Source organism: Myzus persicae, unplaced genomic scaffold (genome assembly GCF_001856785.1).
Source record: "Myzus persicae strain clone G006 unplaced genomic scaffold, MPER_G0061.0, whole genome shotgun sequence".
Lineage (NCBI taxonomy): Eukaryota > Metazoa > Arthropoda > Insecta > Hemiptera > Aphididae > Myzus > Myzus persicae.
In genome coordinates, this window is record NW_019104033.1 from 122,800 (window position 1) to 146,706 (window position 23,907).

General features: G+C 27.8%; 1 protein-coding gene across 1 annotated transcript; it reads right to left on the minus strand.

Annotated features, from left to right (window-relative positions):
- Window positions 1–5,896: 5,896 nt before the first annotated feature.
- Window positions 5,897–20,416, minus strand: LOC111037833 (hyaluronidase-like). Its single transcript, XM_022320620.1, has 6 exons — window positions 20,236–20,416; window positions 13,295–13,692; window positions 12,573–12,712; window positions 11,065–11,240; window positions 8,257–8,461; window positions 5,897–6,352 (listed from the first exon to the last, which is right to left on the minus strand). The coding sequence occupies exons 1-6, from the start codon at window positions 20,373–20,375 to the stop codon at window positions 6,125–6,127; spliced, it is 1,287 nt and encodes a 428-aa protein (XP_022176312.1). The 5' UTR covers window positions 20,376–20,416; the 3' UTR covers window positions 5,897–6,124.
- Window positions 20,417–23,907: the final 3,491 nt, after the last annotated feature.

Sequence of the window (23,907 nt, forward strand, 5' to 3'; positions counted from 1 at the left end):
ATGATACCATCTGATAGCAAAACATACATTTGATACCTTAATATTTGTTTATGGTTGTAAGATTTTCGTTTTTAAGTTATTTGTAGCCACGTCTTGTAAATCTTTTTAGGAGTAATTATTTTAGTATGTTTAACACTGTTAACATTGTACTAATCGAGATAGGCAAAGAGTTGGTGGTTGTCCACCCCCTCCTTGAATTTTATAATGATAGGGCAAAGACATTGTTATGTACGCCCGGATTCAGCTTGAATTTTTTATTGTATATATAGGTTTATTACAACACATTAATTTTTTTCAAGTCCGTTATGCTAGAAAAATAATTTTCAGTGTGCGTTTTATATCAATACGATGATCATTTATTACTTTATTAGTCTTAAAATAAATTCTATATTGTACATATCCATGTAAGTGTACGTACCAATATAATTATATTTAGGTATAGTAGGTACCTACTATACCCAAGGTATGAAACTTTTTGACGGAAACTCATTAAGGGAATAATGAAAATAATGATAACAATAATTAGTTATTTGCACCGTACTGTGTGGATTTTATATTTTTGGTCAACACTCAACTCGTCGTGAATGCCTAGGTTAATAAAAACTAGCAAAAAACAATTTTTTTCTGAATGAAAGGTGAATGAACTGTTGTTGTCTGTGTATTTTTATTAATTTAATTAATAATATAGATATTTATAAAATAAATAATTCGAAGTCAGCTAATATTACATACCTATCCCATTATTTGTCATAAATTCTTGTTAGTTATGCTTATGTTATATATGTTATTTTATTGAGTGGGTAGAACACATTTATTTTCTCTTTTATATTAATTTTTTAACAAACAAACGAATAAGGAAAAATGGGTACCCAGATAGATCAACGCATAAATTATATAAATGATTCCGAAATAAAAATATATTCTCAATACTTACCTAATAAAAAATAAAAAGTAAGCTTTAAATCTAATTCGATATATTGAATAGTGAAACAGTAAAATACTGCTTTGTTGAGTAATCTTAGACAATAAATTTCGGTCTCATGATAATATTGAGAAATCTATATAATAAAATCTTAATTGAATGTACGTCAACGAATAAAATGAATAGATTCAATAGACAATTAGAGAACCATTACGCTCAGTAGATGGCTTTTCCGAGTTGAAAAAATATGGTTTACTAAGGCAAGCGAAATCACGATTTACTGACGGACCCCATTACAGTGGGTACAATAATATAAGTAATAGTTAGTGAAGCCCCACAGAATATTTATATACGTATCTATTGCGTAGTTACATTTATCGGCTTTATTTTATTTAGAACATTTAGCTGAATTTAAATACTGGTTTTTTTGAATTAATAACCAATAAAAATGTGCCCATACACCTAGTTTTTCATATTGAATTCTAGCGAATAAACGGCACGAAATACATTAACGAATTGGAAAAGAAATTATGCGCAGAATCCGTGAACGCATAAAATTCAAGTCTGTCCGATAAATATTAAATACTTTATGACCATCGAGATGTATTGATAATAATAATCGGTTGAAAATAATATTATACCTTATCTTTTTACTGCGTATTCCATCTGCACACAAGTGCAAAACTCATGGTACGCAATACGTAGGTAAACCTTGTACCATATTATAGGCATGTAATAATATAATAAAGTGTTAAAAAAACACCATCATGAGTAGGTTTATTTATACATCTCTCGCGGAATATAATATAATATTATATTACAGCGTCAACATGATAAAATAAAAAACATTTGAAAGTCGATGACGTCTCGCGAATATGTATAAGGTGAGGCTACGTACTTTTTTTAAATGTAATATAAAATGATATTGATTATTGTTATAATTATTATTGGCATCCCGCAGAAAGCAAAATTTGCAAACATGCGAAGTGCAAACCCGAGTATCACTATACCCACCGGATGTAACGGAATCAGCAGTTTTTGTCATGACATTGACATTGGTTTACACTATACAGATGGTAGACGGGTGTTCCTATTTCTTTCTTTCTTTCTTCATTTTTTTTTTTTTTTTGTTGTTAGTAATATTTCTGCGAACCTGCAAACAGTAAATCGCGAATGTCAGGATATTATAATTTGGGAGGCGATAGTATATATTGCGTAGGTATATAATTATTTATTAGATTATTTTCGTCGATTTCTAAAAACACGTCTAGACACCAGAGGTGTATATTATTATTGTGTATTATGACTAGGTCTGACGACAACGATAAACGGACAATTGACGCAGACAACATAATTATTAATAATAATTGTGGAATATTGTTGTTTAGTGAATAATAATATTATGCATTTATAATATATAAATCGTAATCGCTGATTTATCAACGTAAAACAGTAATCAATAATCGACAATCAATGCTTTTCGTCAAATAAAAGAGTATAATAAGTAACTTAAAAACCCTATAACACATATTTTTCGTCCCATTGAGTTGTAGTTAAACTCTATTATATTATTTTTTTAACAATATATCATTGTTTATAATATTTTACCATAGAGTTCTCATTAATACTACAGTACCAATTTGGTTGTGCATTTAAACATTTTTTTTAGCTTAGTTTTACATATTAAATTAAAAACAGTCTTAAGTAAATTTGATTTTTAGTATTAAATGTATTTTTGTGAGTAATCAATTTATTATTATTAAATGTTATTAAATAATTATTAATTGAGTAAACAATTTTAGTTTTATAAGATAATAATTTTTATTTTACCATAATATACTATTGTACTGATTTGTATCCATACTCAATCTAACATTCCCATTTAAATAATTTAGAAAGCTTAAAAATCAAAAACTTTGTAGTTAATACCTACAATTATTGATTTGGTTTGACTATTCGAATGAGAACCTGCAAGTGTTCATTGCAAATTGTCTACCATATTTTTGAAAATATTTACGTATTGTAATCGATATTTTAACTAAAATTTTCCAAGTAATTCTACTTTGGATGCTCAGAACAATTACAACAAGTATAAATAATATCCTTTGACAAGACTACATTACTTTCCTTAATATTAGTAGAATAACACGGACGCTTTTCATTCAAATTTTAATCACAATACGTCAACATTTTTAGAAAAATCCTCTGATTTACAATTTTCATTAAAATATGTATATTGGTTATAATTTGAAAAACCAGGGTAGGCCGAGGACACTCTTTTTTAAGTATTGTGAAAATTGATTTGAAAATATCGCCTTTATCGCCCACACTTAAAAATTCCGAAAATCAGAATTTTAATGTATTATGCATCATGCATAATTTAAACATAAAATATCGGGTGTGTTAATAAAATCACCACTTATACAATCATTTTCTTTTGAACTCTTCGGAGTAATATTTGTCACAGGGTTGTGTAGTATAATTTAATGTCTTATATGATTCATAGACGTGCATCATAATGTACTATATTATACCGTCTATACCTAATTGTCATGTAGGTGATCCCGGCCCTAAGTGCCTATCATGTTCCGATAATATACTATATAGTAGGCACTATATATATGTTATACCTATGCGGTTTGTAGAAATACACGTGCAAAAGTCATCTGGATGAAGTTACTGTATACACACACCATATTATAGTACTACAACTATACTCCACTCTACCCGCCTACAATTTGAATATACCACACATGTGTGCCATATTTTTACATTATGGCGAATAGACAGCTGACACGCCGTCACACTTAAAATATATTATACGCGTTACAGTATCTCACCATGTTTGTGTCAGCGCGTCAATAACTTTTTATAATTAATATTTTTTGAAATACTTGTTACTGCTATAACATCAGTGCCGTCGTAATATTAATATAATAATGTATATGTATAGAGAGTGGAGAGCCACGCGATTAGTATACTGCAGTTGGTAGGTACCTAGTCTGTAGTAGGTATATGGCTAACTAAGGTTGAAATCGGATAAATTAAAATCTTCTCGTGTTTCTTAAAATTCTGGGACACAATTTTTTTATAGTGGATAATTGCTGATTGCTATCAAAAATTCAATTAGCTTAGTATACGATTTTAAAGATTCGGTGGGCGCGTACGTACGGGCGTGAATACACAACTGTGCATACAGAGTGACTCGCATGCCATGGTCGCGAGCATTTAATTATATGCATATTATATTAAAATTCTGCTTACAAATTATAAAATGTATTAAATGCATAAAAATCATCATTATCTATTATTATTTGAAACCTATAATCAATGGATAATTGGATAAATATGTTATTATCCGTGGTAACTACCAACTATAGTAGGCACGTACATCTAGTTAAGTAACTCAGAAATAACTCGTTTGAATTTCTATTGAGGTGTATAAATATTTTCAAAAAAAATCATCCGAACAACGCGTTGCATACTCGACACGTAAAATGTGGGAAGTAGATACGGGTGAAAATGTTTCTTATATGAGAAAAAATATTTGTTATATCTTGTCACTCTTAAAATATATTGTTGAAACAATCTAAGCATTTGACAGTATGGTCTCGAAAGTAGGTATACAACGTATATTTAAAAATTCTAAAAATTAGAATCCCGATAATTCTGGTTCCTATTAGGTATTCAATTCTCTGTGAATCCCTCTGTATAAGTGCGTGACTGTCAATGCCTCGAGGGGATATCGTACTTTGCGTTTCACAGCGATGGTCAGAAGACGACCGGCCACTACAGACGTATATTTTTAGCCATCATTCGCATACGGGTGATAAGTGCGATTCCATAATAACTGTAAAACATTTAGCAAACTGTATAAGTAATAATATTATAAAAATATTCGACTCTCGAATATTTGCAATGATATTGACTCCTGATTGTTTATATTTAAGTGCCACGACCACGCGTTGCTAAAATATATCCGCCGTCCTCTGTATGGCGAACACAAGTGGGGTGTTTGCGGGGGACACGATCACGAATCACCAGCCCTTTAGCACGTGTTGAATATAAATTATTTTCTAATGAAGTATAGAATTATAAATGTTATTTTTTCCATACATATATATTATAATTTGATATAATATAATAATATGAAAGTCTTGATTGGCTGTGATAGTTTTTATTAGATAATTTTTTTGTTTTCTAACTTCAACAACTATAAAATAATTATTTTCAATGAAATATTATAGTGTTACAATAATATATATAAATATGTATGTATATATTTCGTTGGCACCCCCCTTAAAAGAATTATATGTATGCAAATTCAGGCCCTCCTATGTAGTAGGATGTAACTACGTTGTATTACGATGATAGCATTGCGAAGCGTTTAGAATATCATAATGGCATTATGCTTATAGTATAATTGTAATCGACACGGTTCTAGTGAAACCAACTGCTTTTCTCTCATATTCTCGTACTCGGTCGTTTCCGTATATTATAGTTGTAGGTAGTCACCTTATTTTTTCAAATTTCCACCGTGAGATTCGCATGCATAAACATTATAATGTACACCATATAACAACGCAATATTAAAATACCGCAGTATGAACGAGTGACAAGTACACTTATTAATATTACAAATCAATAATTAGTAGTTATTATTAAATTTATAAATTGTATGCGATATGCGATACAATACTCATGTTACATTAAACGTATTGTACATTATATTTAATGTGCAATAACTAATCAACATCACAATAATAATTATGTAAAAATTTAGATATAACAAATTTAAGAAACTGATATAATATTGTTATTAGTTCATAGATAGATTTCTCATGATTTCGATTACTTTCCAATGGCCAATGGATATTAGACTAAAATATAATACATATATTTCTAGTAGTTAGTCTAAATTGTCCCGAATCATGAACTTGTACGCATTAAGGAAAATAATAAATAACACGCTTGGCAAATTTCAACACAATAAATAATTAATAAATATTTTAGAATAAGTTAATACAACACAAATCACTAATAACTATGTAGTATATGGTACACACAACAATATTACGATCTAATGACGTTACAGCACGAGACTGCACTAATCATAGTTCGTTTATAAATCTAGGTAACTCTGTGGTATAGTAAATAGTAAATAATTGTATATAATATACCATTAGATATTTAGGTATAGACTTAGATGAAGTAATCGAATATACTGTCAACTTTCGCTCTTCTTTTTCTCTTCACCGCTTTCCTGTTGCTCTTGTAAAATGCTTTCAGCGTGGGCCCGAGAACTCCGGTCAAATAGTTGTGCATCGCTTTGCAATTCCTTTCGCTGTTTACGTCATTGGACGCTCCCCATATGATAACTCCGGATGCGTCGTTTTTCTTCGGTATTGAAAACGAATTCATCAGATCAGTCTAAAAAACCATCGTTATAATAAAATTGGACTGAAACTCGATAAAAGTGAAAAATAAAAGTTTGTTATTATGATGTCGTCTCCGCAAGCTTTCGATTACCCTAAAGTGACGGATCCATAGCTTAATGTTTTATTTGGTGAATATAGATAATACTAGAACAGGAAGAAATATCTTGTAAAAATGTTACTACAGTTCAAAATCAATTGCTCTATGACTTAAAACTTGAAGGTGAGTCAGTAGAGGCTTTTTATAAAGCCACTATCACATTTATTAAAATTACAACGGTTAAATAGTTATTTTTAAAATACTTACCATTCGGGCTAAATTTTATTGTAATAACCTATTAAGTTACTTTGATTATTAAATTAATAAGTATTAAAAATTTTTAAAAAAATTAAGAGGTAAATATGAGTGACTTAATGTTTGATTCACACTAAAAACTCTTTTTCCCCTCACATCATATGGATCTGACGCTGCGGCTATCCAACGATAGCGGAGGTCTTAGGAGTTAGTAAGTAAACAACAACTTTATTTTTTCTTAGTTCCCGGCAAAGCAAATACATATTAAATTTTTTTGTTTTTATTTGAAATTTTACTTTTTAATATTAGATATGAATAAAAAAAGGTTTTTTTTTATTAATTTATTGTTTTATAAAAATTGCAACAGAATAAACTGAGTGATATTCGGAATTTATTTCACAAAATAAATGCCATATCTCACCACTGTGTTTCAAAAAAATATCGAAGCAAAAGCTGGCACCATGATGCTATTCAGTTTTCTCTATACCTATTCTATACCTACAATTATATTTGATCTTATAATATTAAAAGTTAAAGCAAGATAAATTATGTATTAGTTGTTATTGCTGTTCAATGTTCATAAAGTCAAAAATAAATTAATCAGCGTCATTTATACATTTATTCTATTTGATGTAGTGTTTATCAAATAGCAATATTACTAAATGTGGGACTACTTGTAAGATATATTAATGAAAAATGTAAAATGTATAATATAATATTTTAAATTATTTGTATGACATTAAATTGCCTATATAAAACCCCTCAAAAGTATGTGTATGATGACGAAGACTAAATTCAAGTAGGTACTAAATTTTTTTTTCCTGATCGATTTAATGATAACTCAACAATTATTATGAAAAAAAATAACAACGTGAGTATGTTATCATTTATTATTCTCTTATGGAAAATCCAAATTGGGTGATATTCATAATTTTTCAAATTTTATCATATTTTATTGACAATTATTTTACAATTAAGTTATACATTTTTAGGAGAAAGTTCTTGCTACTTTTTATAGGCGGTTTTTAGAAAAACACTTTTTGTTTCAATATTTCACACGTGATTAGATTAGATGAAATAATAAATTATGAAAAAAACAACATTTTACAAGATTCTAAAAATATTTTCAGTAATATTACAAAAACTCAAATATGAGTATTGTTTGCAATCAATGTTTTAGAATTACATGAATTATTGAAATATTTTGAAATAATAATACACCTACTCAAGGGCCACTGCACATGAAATGGACATATCCATAATGTGCCAAGTATGTTCGAATTTTTTTTTACTATAGAAAATAATGTACTTTAAACGTGTCGAAATATTATCCTTATAGCATTGCGAAACGTGAAGTTCTGAAATAATGATTACGACCTAATATGGGCTCGTCGATTAAAATATGTCAGAATGTATAACGAAAGTACGTTTAATGTCATATTTATTTGTAGGTATGCATATTTAACATGATAATTTATTCTCAGCATCAGATATTTTTATTTAAATATATTTTTCAAGTTTTATCTCGATCAAATTATGTTAAAATGTATTTTCCTAGGTATTTTGGCAAATATTTTAATATTGTATCCCGAAATTATAATCACCTTCTCCACAAATTGTTTTGTGTCATAGTATTTAATCCACGTGTATGGATACACATATTTTTTGGTATTTCCCATTTTTCCCACACGCATTGCTTCCACCATCCTGCCTTGCATAAACCTAGATCTCTTTTCTGAACTCATATTTTCGTATTTAAAATATAAGGATGGAAAAATAGCTGTACTCTCTTCGAATAACCATTTTGATCTACAAAAATAAACAATTAATTTATTATTAAATAACACAAAATTATTCATTATTTTACATTTTTCCCTACTTATAATTTTACATCACTTTTGATTAAATACATATTGTTGAATGGAAAAATTTTAATTTCATTTCATTTGGGAAGGTACCAATTTGTACACACTAAACTATACAAACACTTATCTCAAAAAGTGTTAACATTATTGAAAATAATTTTAAGTCATAATAAAATAAATTATTTATTAAAATAATATATTTTTGAATACTTTATTATCGTTTTAATTTCTCATAGTTGTTATATTTTTTTGAATGGGTTCGTATAATTTTTATTTTATAGATGTTCAAAATCATATTTTTTTTAAGATTCGCTAGGTATATTGGTGAATCAAATTATAATATAATATATATAATATTATTATATAACCATACTATGCTTAAAAAAAAACTAATCATAATCATCTAACTAAATACTAAAAGATACAATTAAATTAATATACAAATAACGCTGCACGGGAGGAAATAATAAAATAAGGTTGTTACTGTATCTATATGTGTTATTAACAGAGAAATTTTTTTAAGTATTAAGTGAATAAAAATATATTTATTAATTAACTAATTATCAACTATATCGTTTTTTGTGGACCTCAATATTCTGGTTGCTTACTAGTTGCATGTAAAACGTGTTAACTCACATCATTAACAATGGTGTTTACTGTAGTACAAATATTAAAACATTTCAAATTTAACCATTTTATCATTTACTTTATTCCTATTTAGATATCTATATTAAAATACTCAAATGACTTAGAATAAACATTTATTTTTAACAATTGTTTGCTATAATAATATTGGGTTTTAAAAATATATTAACTTATCTACTATGATTTTTAATAACAAAAACCGGCTAGTTCAATATTTTTCCATTACTTCATGCACTAAGGTATTATAGCTTATGAAAACAGTTTTATGAGTCAGTAGTTAATCGTGTATAATTTTCATAATTAATAAGAAACTATTATACCTATTGTAAAAAAAAAGAATGTCTTTAATTTACTGGAAAACTCTGTAGTAATATCATACTTATAGTTAGAAAAAAGAAATTTGTATTGTATACATTTCAAAATTATTATAATTATTTATACTACTAACGTACCTATAATAATTATAGCAATAAGTCGTGTTATTATTAATAACAATTACAGTGATTATATAATGTGTGCATTGAACTGTTTTACTTTACTCATAGGTTAGTTTAATTATTTTTGTAACGTTACAATAACAATAAATATTACTATATTATTTCTGAATTCAACTATACGCCTAAAGTGATAATAAAGTGAAAATTAAATAATTTATATTTATATTTTATGCCGGTGACGAAGGAAAAAGTCGTACACCTTTTAAATAATTTAGTAAAATTCTCTTTTTTCCCCTTCAAGTTTAAAGTCTAGTAATAGTTTCAAATGTCTACTAATCTCCTTCACTGTTTCCTACCATTGATGATGTACCCTGATGACACTGCGGTGTATGTCTTAGAATCTTGTCAAATCTCTCTCACTATTGCGTCATTATGACGTTGTAATACCATATAACTACTACGGTTTTACACTAGCTGTTTTTCCATTCGATAATTTTGCTATGTCCGTTCTGGACATCCGGCCGCTCTCCATACATGTTTTGACCGATCATTACCTATTATATTATAATCATGCATTTTACAAGATTCTGTATACCTATACTATATATCTGCCACAAATCGTCGTTCTTTCTTATCCTCAATCTTTTCAGGTCCATTCACTATATGTATTTTTCTAAATATTTTCCTTTCAAACTCCGTTAGCGTTTACTAATCACTAAATAACGTTTTATGATCACGGAATAGATATTATATTTTATACGTAGATGCACTCTGCTACATCTCTATATACATTATGGATTTGATTAGAGCCCATTTTGTATTTCACATTGAAAATTAATACCGCTACATGTGCCAGTACAATTTCATTGTGGACGTTTCTTTTAGTTTATGTTGACTTTCAAATAATTTAAATTTCTACCTTATTCAAACGAATAAACTATAAATATACTGAGATTATTTAATTGTAAATGTAAGTATATTATATTGAGATACTAAGGTGGCCTAGTTATAAATATATAATATTTCAATTGTAGGTACCTACTAAAAATATTATTTGTTTGAAAATTATATTTATTCTTTTAAAAACCTGGTTTTTTTCTCTATATACTTATAAAGTTTTAACAATTTATTTATAGATTTCAGAACTGATTACGACTGATACGGGATTCACAAAAAGGTGAATGTTTTGTTAATTATTAGCGTTAGGTTTCTGTTGCTGTAAGAGAACTTCAAAAATGACACATATTTATTCCAATAAATTTAATTTAAAATAAGTAGGTAGGTAAGTCTTTTGTTATAATTGTACATTAATTGAAATGTAATTTATTATATGGTATTACTTATCAGTTATCAAGATATTCCGATTGATGGTTCAAAACTATAGTTGTATTAATACGATTTCTAAGATTTCTTAAACCATCGTTTATTAAATTAATACTATGTCATCTGTGGTGTTGTACATTACTTTTCATTATTTTTCATCACATTTGATGAACATTTTGCTTGATCGTTCTTTGGTGTATAGTTGTAACAAAATGGATATCCATAGTATCCCCAATATGCATTTGGTCTTAATGACTTTGCAACTTGTAGAGTTCGTTTTAGGAATTGTGTAGCTGCTTTTTCAAATTTTCTCGAAGCCTAAAAAATATTTTAAGCACATGAACTATAAGCGGGTAGTACTAGGCAGTTTATGAAAAAGGAGTGTGAAGACTTTCAAGTCAAAGACGATCTTTGATTAAAACTTAAAAGGTATACGACCGAAAGTGAGTTGGGGACAAAATTGAAACTGTTGATTAATGTTTTCGTGCCACATTATTATGTTTAGTCTATTTACGACACCACCTAATGTTATGCATGTTTATAAAAATGAATTTTTTACTAGTTGAGTAGGTACATAGTCACATATAAATGTATAATTCCTTAAGGAGACTACTCATAAACGTTTGTTTTCTTCTTCGTCTTTCAAAACGTGTGTAGCATAGGCAATTTATGTTTACTAACAAATTGCTTATAGCTTCATAGTTAGTTGTAATATTAAGGTGAATTTACCTGAATTGAAATTAAAGGAAACAAAATTGTCTAGTGTTTGTCTTAAGTGGTTTTTCCATGTTTTGATTTTAAACGAGCTATGATGTTTTTTAAACTGTAATAATATGTTACACATATACACGTTTGCTATATAGGTACACTCGTAAAGACGAAGACAAATATGCGTCTTATTATCAATCATTTTTTTTTTTTTGGTTTAAAGAGAAAGACGCTCTACAGTAATTCTGTTAAGTAGATTTGGAATATACCACAATTTTGAAAAGTTGTCACTAAGAATTTTCTATTCCCTATTTAGGAGTTAGATTTAATTTGATTCAGAAACCACTCTCAAAGTTAAAGATTGAAGCATCTTGCTGCACCAAAAGGTGACGATAGACACAAAAATAATTAAACGAATAAAATAAAAACGCATTCATCCAGAGCCATGAATCTAAGATAATCTTGAATATGAATTATTTTTAATTCAATCTTTTTTTTTATTCTACAGCTTCAATAAGGTAGGATATAATATACTATATATGTTATCAGCTAAATTGTATAAATAAAAAAAGTATTGATTAAAGGCCTAAACTTTAAAGTCAAATTACTTTATTCTCTGTATCATTCTTTTTTTCTGTCAGCAGACTAATATATTTGTAGATCAGTAACAAAAAATTGTATACAATCCAATTTGATAATTAAGTTAAAAATTATGATATTTGTATTTTGACGTTACTTTTAATTAAATTTGCCAAGTGTTTCTAACATATTATTTTTTAGTCAACACTACAGTTGACAAAAATATATATTTTATTCTTCAGTGATAACGATATAAATAGAAATGTCATCCAACAAATTTCGAATAGAATTACATCTGAGACACAATATTGAAAAATGTAGACATGGGAAATATTTTATTAAGGGTATAAAGATTTAATATACCTCTTTTTGGAGATCTTCTTTTTGCCAATATGGATGATTATATTTCTCAATTTCCATGGAATATTCTTTATATGGTAATAATGATCCAAAATTTTCTTCAAACATAGGACGCCAGTGTTCAAAATCAATAATAGCTAACCCTAAACATCAGTATTATTTACTTAATACAGTTTGAAAGTATACAACTATTATTTTATGTCTATTATACATTTACACAATATAACTATTTATTTAATGTTATAATAAACGGCCTACACTAGTATTACTATTATTATTTTAAATCATTGTTTATCGAATAATTCGTAATAATGTGTTAAGAAGGATATTATCTTTTAATACCTATTATTTAAATTTCATTATAATATTAACTTCGTGTATATAATTAGAATGACAGTTAAGCGCGTATATTGTTTTGTACTATTAGTTATTTATATGCATATTGCATTATTATAATTACTTGTATTGAAGCATATCTTATTAAACAATTATAATTTCAAAAACATTTAAATAGTGTTTAATGGTCCTAAATAGTTATAGGTACCTATGCAATATACATATTGTGCGAAATTTCCGTTTTTCGTAATAATAAATGCAGGTGCATGCTGCTTGCACCGATAATATTATAGACACGTGTCTGTATAAATACATTGTTGTATGCGACCTTGTGCAATAACACAGTAATAACTTATAAATTGTTTATTGTTTGCACAGTTATTACTCACCCGAGAAACTCGGGTCCGGTACTAGCTTGGTGACCAGGTCTCTGGTGAATAATTCCAGGTGTTTGGTGAGGTTGCCCTCGTGCGGCACACCGCCGTTCCTGATGACGTGATCGCCCCGGGAACTACCGCCTTGCATCAGGGCCGGAAACAGTCCCGGATCGTAGAGCAGACTAATCTTGTCACCCCGGAAGTTGTCGTCAAAGTTCTGCTGTATACCCCATTCGGCCACCTCGTCGAATTTGTACCCGAACTTGTGGCATTGAAATGTGGGCACGTTCCAGTACACCCGAAACTCGTCGAACACGTCGTTGTACTCTTCTGATTCGTACGTCGACAACGTGTAGTCGTCGTCATACTTGGGATACAGGATTCCCCTGTACGTGCTATCGTCGAACAACCTATATGCACACACACACACACACACACACACACACACACACACAAACAAACATGTATACTTAATATTAGTATATTATGATAAAGTAATCGACATTTTATTTGCAGTTATTGTTCACAGGAGTACTGAAACCTTGGATTTATTAAGTTATATGAGCAGTGCAGAACAAAATACATAAACCGCGTTCGCACCGTTTGGATTACTCATTAAAAGGACCTATAGTTTTTAATTTCTCGGAAAAATTCTACGGCTAATATAACACGTGGATTATTATTATGGATAAGTATCCATACTATAACCAACCCGAATTTTGGTGGGTAATGAATATTGTCTCGAATATGACGGGCTTTGAGTTAACTTTATTTTCATTTTTCAAGTATGGTTTTAAGATATTAATAAATACAATGATTATTGATTTGATACATGATACCTATATACAGTATACAAGAGGTAAAATTATTGGTTAATATTACCTGAAGTATTTCATTACTACAAATATTATAGTACCTATACCAACCTACGTATATATTATTATGTTATTATTTTACCAAGTCATACAGTATAAACAATTAGAAATGATAAACGTACTATTGTCAATATCGATTTAACAATGAGTAATAATATCTATTGGCTTATAACAATATTTTTTGTACTATTAACTTATTTTTAAATAGTGGGTTATTTTATTTTGTGTAGGTACGTGAATACTTGCTAAAAGGGAAAATGTTGTGGTTTTTTTATACTTAATAAGTTTCAACGATGATGCTTGCCAATGCATTTTTGGTTTTGAGATTTAATCACTAGGTTATATTAAAAATAATTGTTTATTTCTTCTATACAAATAGTCAAACGTAGGCATGTAATCATTTATTCAAAAATAAATTAAGTACCTAGGTAATATAAGAGTTCTAATCATTCTGAAAATGTAAAATTTCAAATATGATATTTTTGAACGATTTTCAATTTGAGTACTATATTTAGTAATAACCTATTTCATACAAATGTTTTGTTAAAATTAAAGTTCCTAAGTAACATATTATTGATTGGACCAATCCATGCTTTGAATGAAAATAACTCTGTAATCATCTAATTAAATTTCTTTTTTTCTATTATAGAATAATTTGTGTAATGTTAACTACAACTATAAATTGAAAATAAATTTACAATAGTAAATCACTAAAACAAATTTACTCTTTAAAGTACCCAACTACTTATTTTTATACGAGAAAAATAATGTAAAATATAATATTTAACAATGTATAATATTACCTGTTATTTACACAGAATATTAATTAATATGTCATATGAAATATTATACACGTGATGTGTCAGTATTCAAGGTGAACAATATTGTTTGATTCCAAAAAGTGAGGATAATATAAAATAATATGTTGTTAATAAATTATTGAAACAAATCCAACTTGTTATATCATTTTAAGGCATTACTTAAAATGTATTGTCATGTATTATGTTCATTGATATTGTGCATTTAACAAGCAACTCATTAATACCAGCATTCATTAATATTTATTTTATAATAGTTCTAAATATTTGGAATTATTTATTTGTTTTTATTTATCGCAATAATTTGTTATTATATTTTAAACATTTGAAAATTGCTATTAGATCCTTGCAGCCTTATAACTTACGTAATTAATATGAAAAGAAAACTATACTGTATATTTTTTCCTTGTTAATGTAATTACACAATATTTTATAACAAATAATGTTGTAATAAAGTAAATAATTGTAAAAAATATTTAATAGGATTTCCGTAATAAAAAAACATACACTACAATTCTAACGTTTAATGTTACTTATACTAGAGGAAAAAAAATAATAAACAATAGATGCATTAAATTATGGTTCCGCTCGAGATGTAAAGGTACCAAAGAAAATTAAACAATATTAACCGAACTATGATATGGTCAGCAGTACTCACCACCCTATAACATAAATATATTTTATGGTTAGTAAGATTATTTTTTTTCTTATTTTTGAATAAAACATAATATTATACATTTTTAGTTCAAAACATTTTATTTATAAATTTAGGATCAAAATATAATCTGTAAACTCTCCGTGCATTTAGTTTTGTTATTTTCGTCTTTGATGTGTTATATGTTAAAGGTAGTATATTATGATGGATGATGAACATATCTATAATAAATTTAAAACTTTAATAATATTATGAGTTTGCCATTTTTTTTTTATCAAGAGTTCTCCTGGGTTAAGTTGGTTTGGTTAGATTGAAGCTCCCCAGAATTGTTTGAAACCCACTGAAATTTTACGTTATTGGTGAGTACGAGGTCCTTTTATAACCCTTCATTAAAGGAATATTATAGTATTTTAGTCTGGTGTATAATAATTGAGTCTCGGTACTTGGATAGGAAAAAAATTAATATACTAATTGAGTCCCGGGTGGTCGGGTATACAAATGAAAAATACACCAATTTAGTTTGTAATTGGGAAACGAAAAATATACTTATTGAGTCATATGATTATTTGAGTAAAAATTTAATATAACCAACAATGTGATTTAAATATTATGGTATACAAAGTTAATTTCATACATTTTTACCGATATAAAACATTTTTATATATTATAATTTTTGTTCAAATAATAGGTACCTATACTAGTCGGGGTGAGTCGCTAGTTTATTTATAAACAAATAACAGTTCAATTTATTCACTATATATTACACACATTTATCATATTTTAGAAAATTAACATAAAAAAAACATTTTAATCATACCTGTTGAGAATTTTTATTCAACAGACAGTCCTAATAAAGTAATAAATCTGTACAAATTGGAAGGAAGATGTTTTATTTTAAGGTTGGCGGCACTCCATTAGTATTTTAAAATGTAATCAATTAGTATATGTCTTAAAACAACCTATAGGGACTCAATACGATCTAAAATGTTTTACTGAGACTCAGTTCATATGCAGACTTTACTCAACATTTCACTTTTTGATTCTACACAAAAATGTAAGTATATATTTGTTCAATAATATGCAGTATACTCGGTAAGTAGGTAAGTATATTAAGATTAGTAATATTTCTATTACTTGAACTACAGTTCACCGTTGGTATATGTTACCGAAAAATTAATATTTTTACCGCTTAACATAATTTAGGTATACATGTAAAGTCAGCGATATACGTATTGTAGTTATTAACTTCATATAAAACGGAACAACGTTTTCGTCTTTAATTATTTAACTTCGTGATTGGCTAGAACTCTGACAATTAATAGAAATGCAATCGGAGTCGTGGTATTGAAGAAGAAACATGAGAATTCTACACGGTGGTGCGGCGGCGCTCCCAGTGAAAGTGTACACGATTTTAAGTAATTAGTAGGAAATTTTACATCGCGAATACCGACTCTCACGCATCCCATTGTGTTCATGAACTTGACGAGGTCAGGTCGTAATGTCGAAGAGTGCTAACCACAAAAATTAAATTATGTAGTCAATATTTTCATACTTGGCGCGTATTTTGATCATTGTTTTTTAGGGGTTATGGCGTGCCGCACATGAACTGTCATTGTGACTCATAAACATAATTTTGTATTTTTGTGATTTGCACCTAACTTGTACTCTGCACAACGTTTAGACATGCATATTATTTCAATACGTATAATATCGCAGAACCTTGTGATATTCCTGTATACAACGAAAACAAAATTTTTCAACTAGTTTATAGGTAGGTGAAAGCATAAGTACGGACTACGGAGCGTAGGTACATAAAAAATATGTTAATAATTGTAAATACAAATTTGTAATGATAGAGAATGTTATATTTTATATTGCGTGGTATTTATAGTTTCCAAAATATTTAGTAGTTACATTAGTTATTATGACTATTCAGTTACATACTTCCCGTTTTACCATACGGATACCTACCTAGTCCCCCTGTATGTATTGGCAATGTGGGCATAATTCGAATATTATTTTGTTCTATCGTGACATTACTACACATTATAATATTATAATATTTAATAATGTTGTTCGCAGCCCATTAAACTGACCCAGTTCCGTTTAAATAAAGCCTATTATTTTTCATCGTATTATCAATCTTACGCGCTATATAATTTGTAATGTTGACACTTGCCAGGCTTTATCATTTAACAAGTATGTTATTACTGTGATCATTACTATGTATTTATAATATTATGAAAATATTCAAATTCTGCCAAAACACCCGAATTTTTAATATACAGTTGTCAGTTATGGCTTCTGGCGAATACCCAGTCCTTACTCCTTAGCCCGCTACGTTAAGTTGCTATACGAAAACTTTCTATACCTAGTAAATTAGTTATTCTTAGCCATCTCGTAAAGAAAATTATACATTATTTAATTAGATATTTACCCAAGTATCAAATATTTGAGATTAACAAATTAACAAATAGTCTAATTAAAATATAGGTACGTTGTACACCCTTCATTTATTTTATAAAGTAAATATACTGTAATTAAACACTGGTGACTGGTGTGTAGGTAAAAAAATGTTCATAAATGCACTTAAGTAAAGTATAATCAGCATATTATTGAAGCTAAGGTAATTAATCAATTAAATGAATAAGAATAATTAAAGGTCCGACAAAAACACAATATACCGGAACACCTTCCAGACGCACTGGGCCCCGACGAAGAATCTACCAAAAATATTATTTTATTTTATGAAAGACATTGAATTGTACAATTTAATTTTAATTATTTAAGAACATATTACCATGTGAAAAATATGCCAATAGTCACGCTATCGAGGCCTTTTCTTTAATAATAGTAAAAAAAAAGAATAATTAAGAATAGAAGAAAATCAAAAAAAAAAAAATACAAAAAGATTAAAATATGTTTGCATTAAATGTTGATTTACATACAAAAATAAAAATGGTAACTCCTAGTTTCGGGCAAGAAAATAAAATATGAAAATTATGTACCCATCAAAATGTAAATAATTAACATACAATAAAATATAAAAATCAAAACACATAATAAATTCAAATAACTAATAGTAAAATATTAGAAAGAAAAGCATTTGTGGTATTAAATATATTTTGGTTGAAATGTATAAGAATTTTGATTTTGATTTTATATTATAGTTTATAATATTTAAGGGCCAAGACTATAACTAAAAAAAAAAATATAACCTTACTTTTTTTGTTATTATTTAATATTTGTGTGTCTATTAACATGATTATAATATATTGTACAATTGTATATACCAACTCAATGCTTCTGTTTTAATCTAAATTTAAGTAATATGACATAGGTGGGTAATAGAATTGATAGAAATTTTAACCTTAATGACCATTTTCAATTACTAGGTTCTATAATAGTATATGATTTATCTGGTTAAGTTACTGGATCGTAAATATGATAATTGGAAGCACTTTAACCGGTAAGAGTAATTAATTATAATTAAAATGTTTATAGTATTTACATATTTAATTTTTTTCTATTGAACCTAAAATTAAAAAACATACATCCCACATTTTTATTATTTTCTAAAATATACAACACATTTATTTTCTTAGGTCTGCATTTATTAGTAATGAATATTGAATAATAATGTTAACTAATACGTCCAAGATTAAATAAATAAAATCAATAGAGTTTCGATAAAAATAACCTAGGTTTTTAATAAAATCATTTTGGAAGTCTTTTAAAATGTATTTAAAAGATATTCAGAATATTATATTAACTAGTTAATTAATAATAATTATATTGTACTCGGTGTCTCGGTATAATTAAAATAGAAATTATTATTTGCAATATATTTTTTATACATTATTCATGAATTAACTGTTTTTTTTATTGATATTATAAACGTTAATGTATATTATGTTGTGTAAATTACTTGTATGATTTATTATATTATAGTGTTTCTACTTACCTGAACAAAAAGGCAAGTTAAGTATATTTATAATCTTATAAAACATTTGTATGATAAAAAAAAGGAGACATTATAATTTTAAAGCTGTTTTATTCATTTGAAAAAAACTTAACACAGATAGTACATTTGAACCTTTTAAAAACATGCCTATGAATATTGTTCAAACTCTCGAAGACATACTCTTATCGCATAGGTAAATACAATTCCTGAAATTTAATTACTTGTGAAACTTGTATTATTTAATTTACACCGTTTCGACACCTATAAAGGTTTTCCAAAAAATGTATTATTATTTATTGTTATTTCTGTACATTAGTTGTCGGCTGTCGGAGACTTTTTTATATATTTATAAATTATAATACAGTAAGACACCCATATAATAAACTTCCATTGAACATTTTCTGCACAACAAAATATTTTTGAGATCCAAACGAAATTAGAACTAAATTTATTAAATTCTATTCAACGGATTTCTCTTAAGTGCGAATTTTTTTTTTTTTTTTTGCCCACGGGACTTCGTATGGAAGTTTCACTGTAGAATATATTATAATTTTTATCGTTTCGAAGTAATTTTAAATTTATTCTCATTTTTTACATATTTTATAAAAAAAAAATACGTTCTAATTTTAGTAAACACTTACCATGAAATGCTGAAGGACTTGGCGGACGGGACGTACACAAGAAGAAGCAACAGAGAACACAAGACGGCGGCGGCAGCGACCGGTTCGCGTACCTGCGACGGCCGTAGGAGACGCTTCGAAGACGAGCGGCAGCGCGTCATTTCCAAAAGACGTTATGCAACTAAACGCACACTTTTCCGTCTCGATTCGTCTATTAAAAACGCACTCGCCTGAGTTCCCCCACCCCCTCCCCCTTAGACATCGCCTACAATCACGTGGTGAGAACATATATACTGTACCTATAACATACCTGAGTAGTTATAATTATGATAATTAAAACAAATATAATACAGATACCTATAGCCATACAGTTGTAAGTAAACGAGTATGATGCATATAAGTAACATTTATAAATTATATAGGGATGTATATATCATGTGATATAATATATGATGTGTGTACCTCACAGGCGTGGATCTAGTTGAAATCTGAAAAGGGGAGTTAATTTTTCCAGAAAAACACAAGTCTACTTTTAGGACACGATTTATTATGTCATTATAGATAGGCAACATTACCATTAAGCACGTATACCTACCTATGATTTGATAATAATATTAACAATTTTGAGTATATTATTTTTAATTGATATGTTGTAAAATGTATGTATTACATAAATAAAAGTATATTATACCTAAATCAAATTTCCTAGGAAGAGGGCTAAGGCCCCTTAACCCCCTGGTTCCGCTCCTGCGGGTACCTCTTGCATCTTGCATTATATTCGTCGCACATAATATTTTAGTGTAGCGGTACCTATATAATATTATATTATCGCCTCAGGTCACAACGACAATACGATCCTATAATATACCACGGCGATCGCGGTAGTCATGACCACGCTGTAGATCTGGTACTATTAGACTTTAGACACCTACATTATAATATACTTATAAAGATACTAATTATTAACTTGAACATTGTATATTATAGTTGTGTACCTACTTAATGTTACACATTTCACAACGAGCGTTTCAATAATAATACGTTTTTAGCTGTGCACACTCGGATAACATGTTTTAGCTACACATTGACTATAAAACAATGTAAATACTAGTAATAGGTAGGTAACTATTATTTTAATGTTATTAAAATGTTTGCAGTTACAAACAAATACACCCACACGGGTTTGATCATCGTTAGTACTTTATTTTATACTTAGCAACTACATTGGATGGAATCATACTTTGGAAATAATATTCATTGAAATGAAATTATATGTATGGTGTGAACTTTGAAAGTTCAATCGTTATCACTCCAGGAAATTTATGAGAATTATCCCGAGAATATCTACCAAAAACTATGAAAAATTACAATTTTATCAGTTATTATGTATTTTTTATTTTAATATAGTTACATAGAGTCTAGTAAGACGGTAACATCTCCTGATTTAAATATATTTTGTTTTACTTAATTATAGTTATATTTTATTATAATGATACAAAATATATCATAAAATCTTGTACTATATTAGTAGATGATAGTGTGTTCAGAGTAAGTAGATGCCAAAATAATATTATTATATACTACTCTACTACTAAGAAAACATCTTTAAGTAGTTTTTAGGTTCTGAGAAGACTAAGGGAACTATAAATAAAAAAAAATTAAAAAGACAAACAAAATATGTTTTGTTGATTAGTATTCATATTGTTATCGTAATACTAGGAACAAAATATTTATATGATATACCTACATCTAGTTGTAGATTTGTTGTGTTTTAATTTATTTCTTAAGCTAGGACAAACATGATATTTTGTATAATTTTTATGAAAAATATCTTACTACTCCTCTAGGGTCAACCACCACTAAGTTATCTACTTATATCATCATATTTCTTCGATACCATCACAATATCAGCTCTCTCGTTATGCAACTAAGCGCACACTTTTTTGTCTGTCAAAATCGCACTCGACTGAGTGCCCCCCCCCCTTATACATCACCGGAAATCACGTGTTAAGAACACAGTATTGTTTTTCCACTATAGAAACTATAAGTAAAAGACAAAATGGATCGACGTTAAGAAACTCTTTGCCGACCACCGGGACTCTTTATTCAAAACCGGTACTTATAGTCCTGAACGAACCCCGAAACGTATGGCACCCTAACCTATTGGCCAACTCTTCCATTTGTTTGATACATTTGCTAGTTAGACGGGCAGTTATACATTTTAGTAATTTACCTTGAATTCCGTATATTTTAATTGGACTATACATATTGAATTCGTATAACATCATTTTTGATGATTTGTAAAACCTTTCTACAATGTTATATCAGTATAATTTTTATACCTATTTATTTCACAGTGAGATTTTGAGTTTTTTAAATATTAGGTCGAAAACCTAAAAGTAATATTAAAAAAACAAAAATGGGTGATTTATTTTTATATTTTATTAGTATTAACAATTATGAAAGATTTTTGAATTAAATTGTTATATAGTACCTTCATACAACGTCAATTAATGTATAAAAAATGTACAAAAAATAATAATAAATCAACTAAATGTAATGGGATCAATCAAAAATTTCTTCCAAGGAATTAACAACAAATGGAGTTCCCTACAGGTGTTATAATACAATAAAATATAAATAACATTATTATATTGCATTTTTCAGTTCTTATATCGTTCTTAGAGATAATATTGTACAAATTACACTTATGAATTTATGATAATAATATGTGAAATTTCCTCTTTGTAACATGTTTTACTAATTTTTTAAGTATGATCAAATTGAAAAGAAATGATTTGATTTTATACCCATTTGCGAGTATAATATTATGTTATAATCTATTTGGCAATTAAATAACTTTAATTAAAATTTAGTGTACATTTTTTATTTATACATATTTATTAATTTTCTATAAGTTATAACTGTCATGTAACATATATTATTGTTGATGTCCAAAAATATTGAATATAACAAGCTTTAAGTCACTTATTAATGTAAAAACAAAAAAAAATATTTAAAACATAGATTATTTTATACATATAATTACGATAAATGTAATTAGATACTGAGAAAAATATTTTGACATTATTTAGCGATGTTAACGAGTAGTGCCTTATTCAATCCAAACAATCTGAATCGTATTCACTAATCACTTTGTTGATTTATTGTAGCCATTTACATATTTAATAAAAATCATAATAGTATTATCTGATTATCCAATTATTGACATTTTAAAAAGTGAAAACACTTAATAGTTTTTGAAGGATCCATTCTGTAGCCCGTGATTATGACAATAAGTGTAGTTCAAATCGATTCTGGAATCATTGTTTTATTGCATATACCTCAGTAGGTAACTCTGCGTAACTGAAGAAAATAAAATCGAAAAATGTAATGGTTTTTTTTTTTTTGTTTTTCCCATTATTTTGGTTAAGATATTATTATTTATTAATTAAGTTTCAAATATCTATGCTTTTAGACTTAATTATCTAATTTCACGAAACATTTATAAAATTAAATTACTATATTATGCGCAAACATATTATATAGGTCGTAAACCTACGTAATTCGTTGATAAATTATCTCAATGCTTAGTAATCAAAACGTAACTTGCTTTGTTTCTATTTGCGTCGAATTTTACATAAATATTTGTTCTTTAAAGTTAAGACTTATTCAAGTCAATGAACCTTGATA

What these genes read in the sequence shown, in the direction of transcription:
- LOC111037833 (XM_022320620.1), bottom strand. Translation starts at nt 20,375, where the DNA reads ATGACGCGCTGCCGCTCGTCTTCGAAGCGTCTCCTACGGCCGTCGCAG. An exon ending in ACCGGACCCGAGTTTCTCGG is followed by an intron (nt 12,713 to 13,294) that starts GTGAGTAATAAC and finishes ACTGATGTTTAG; the next exon opens with GGTTAGCTATTATTGATTTT. An exon ending in CAAAACAATTTGTGGAGAAG is followed by an intron (nt 6,353 to 8,256) that starts GTGATTATAATT and finishes ATGGTTTTTTAG; the next exon opens with ACTGATCTGATGAATTCGTT.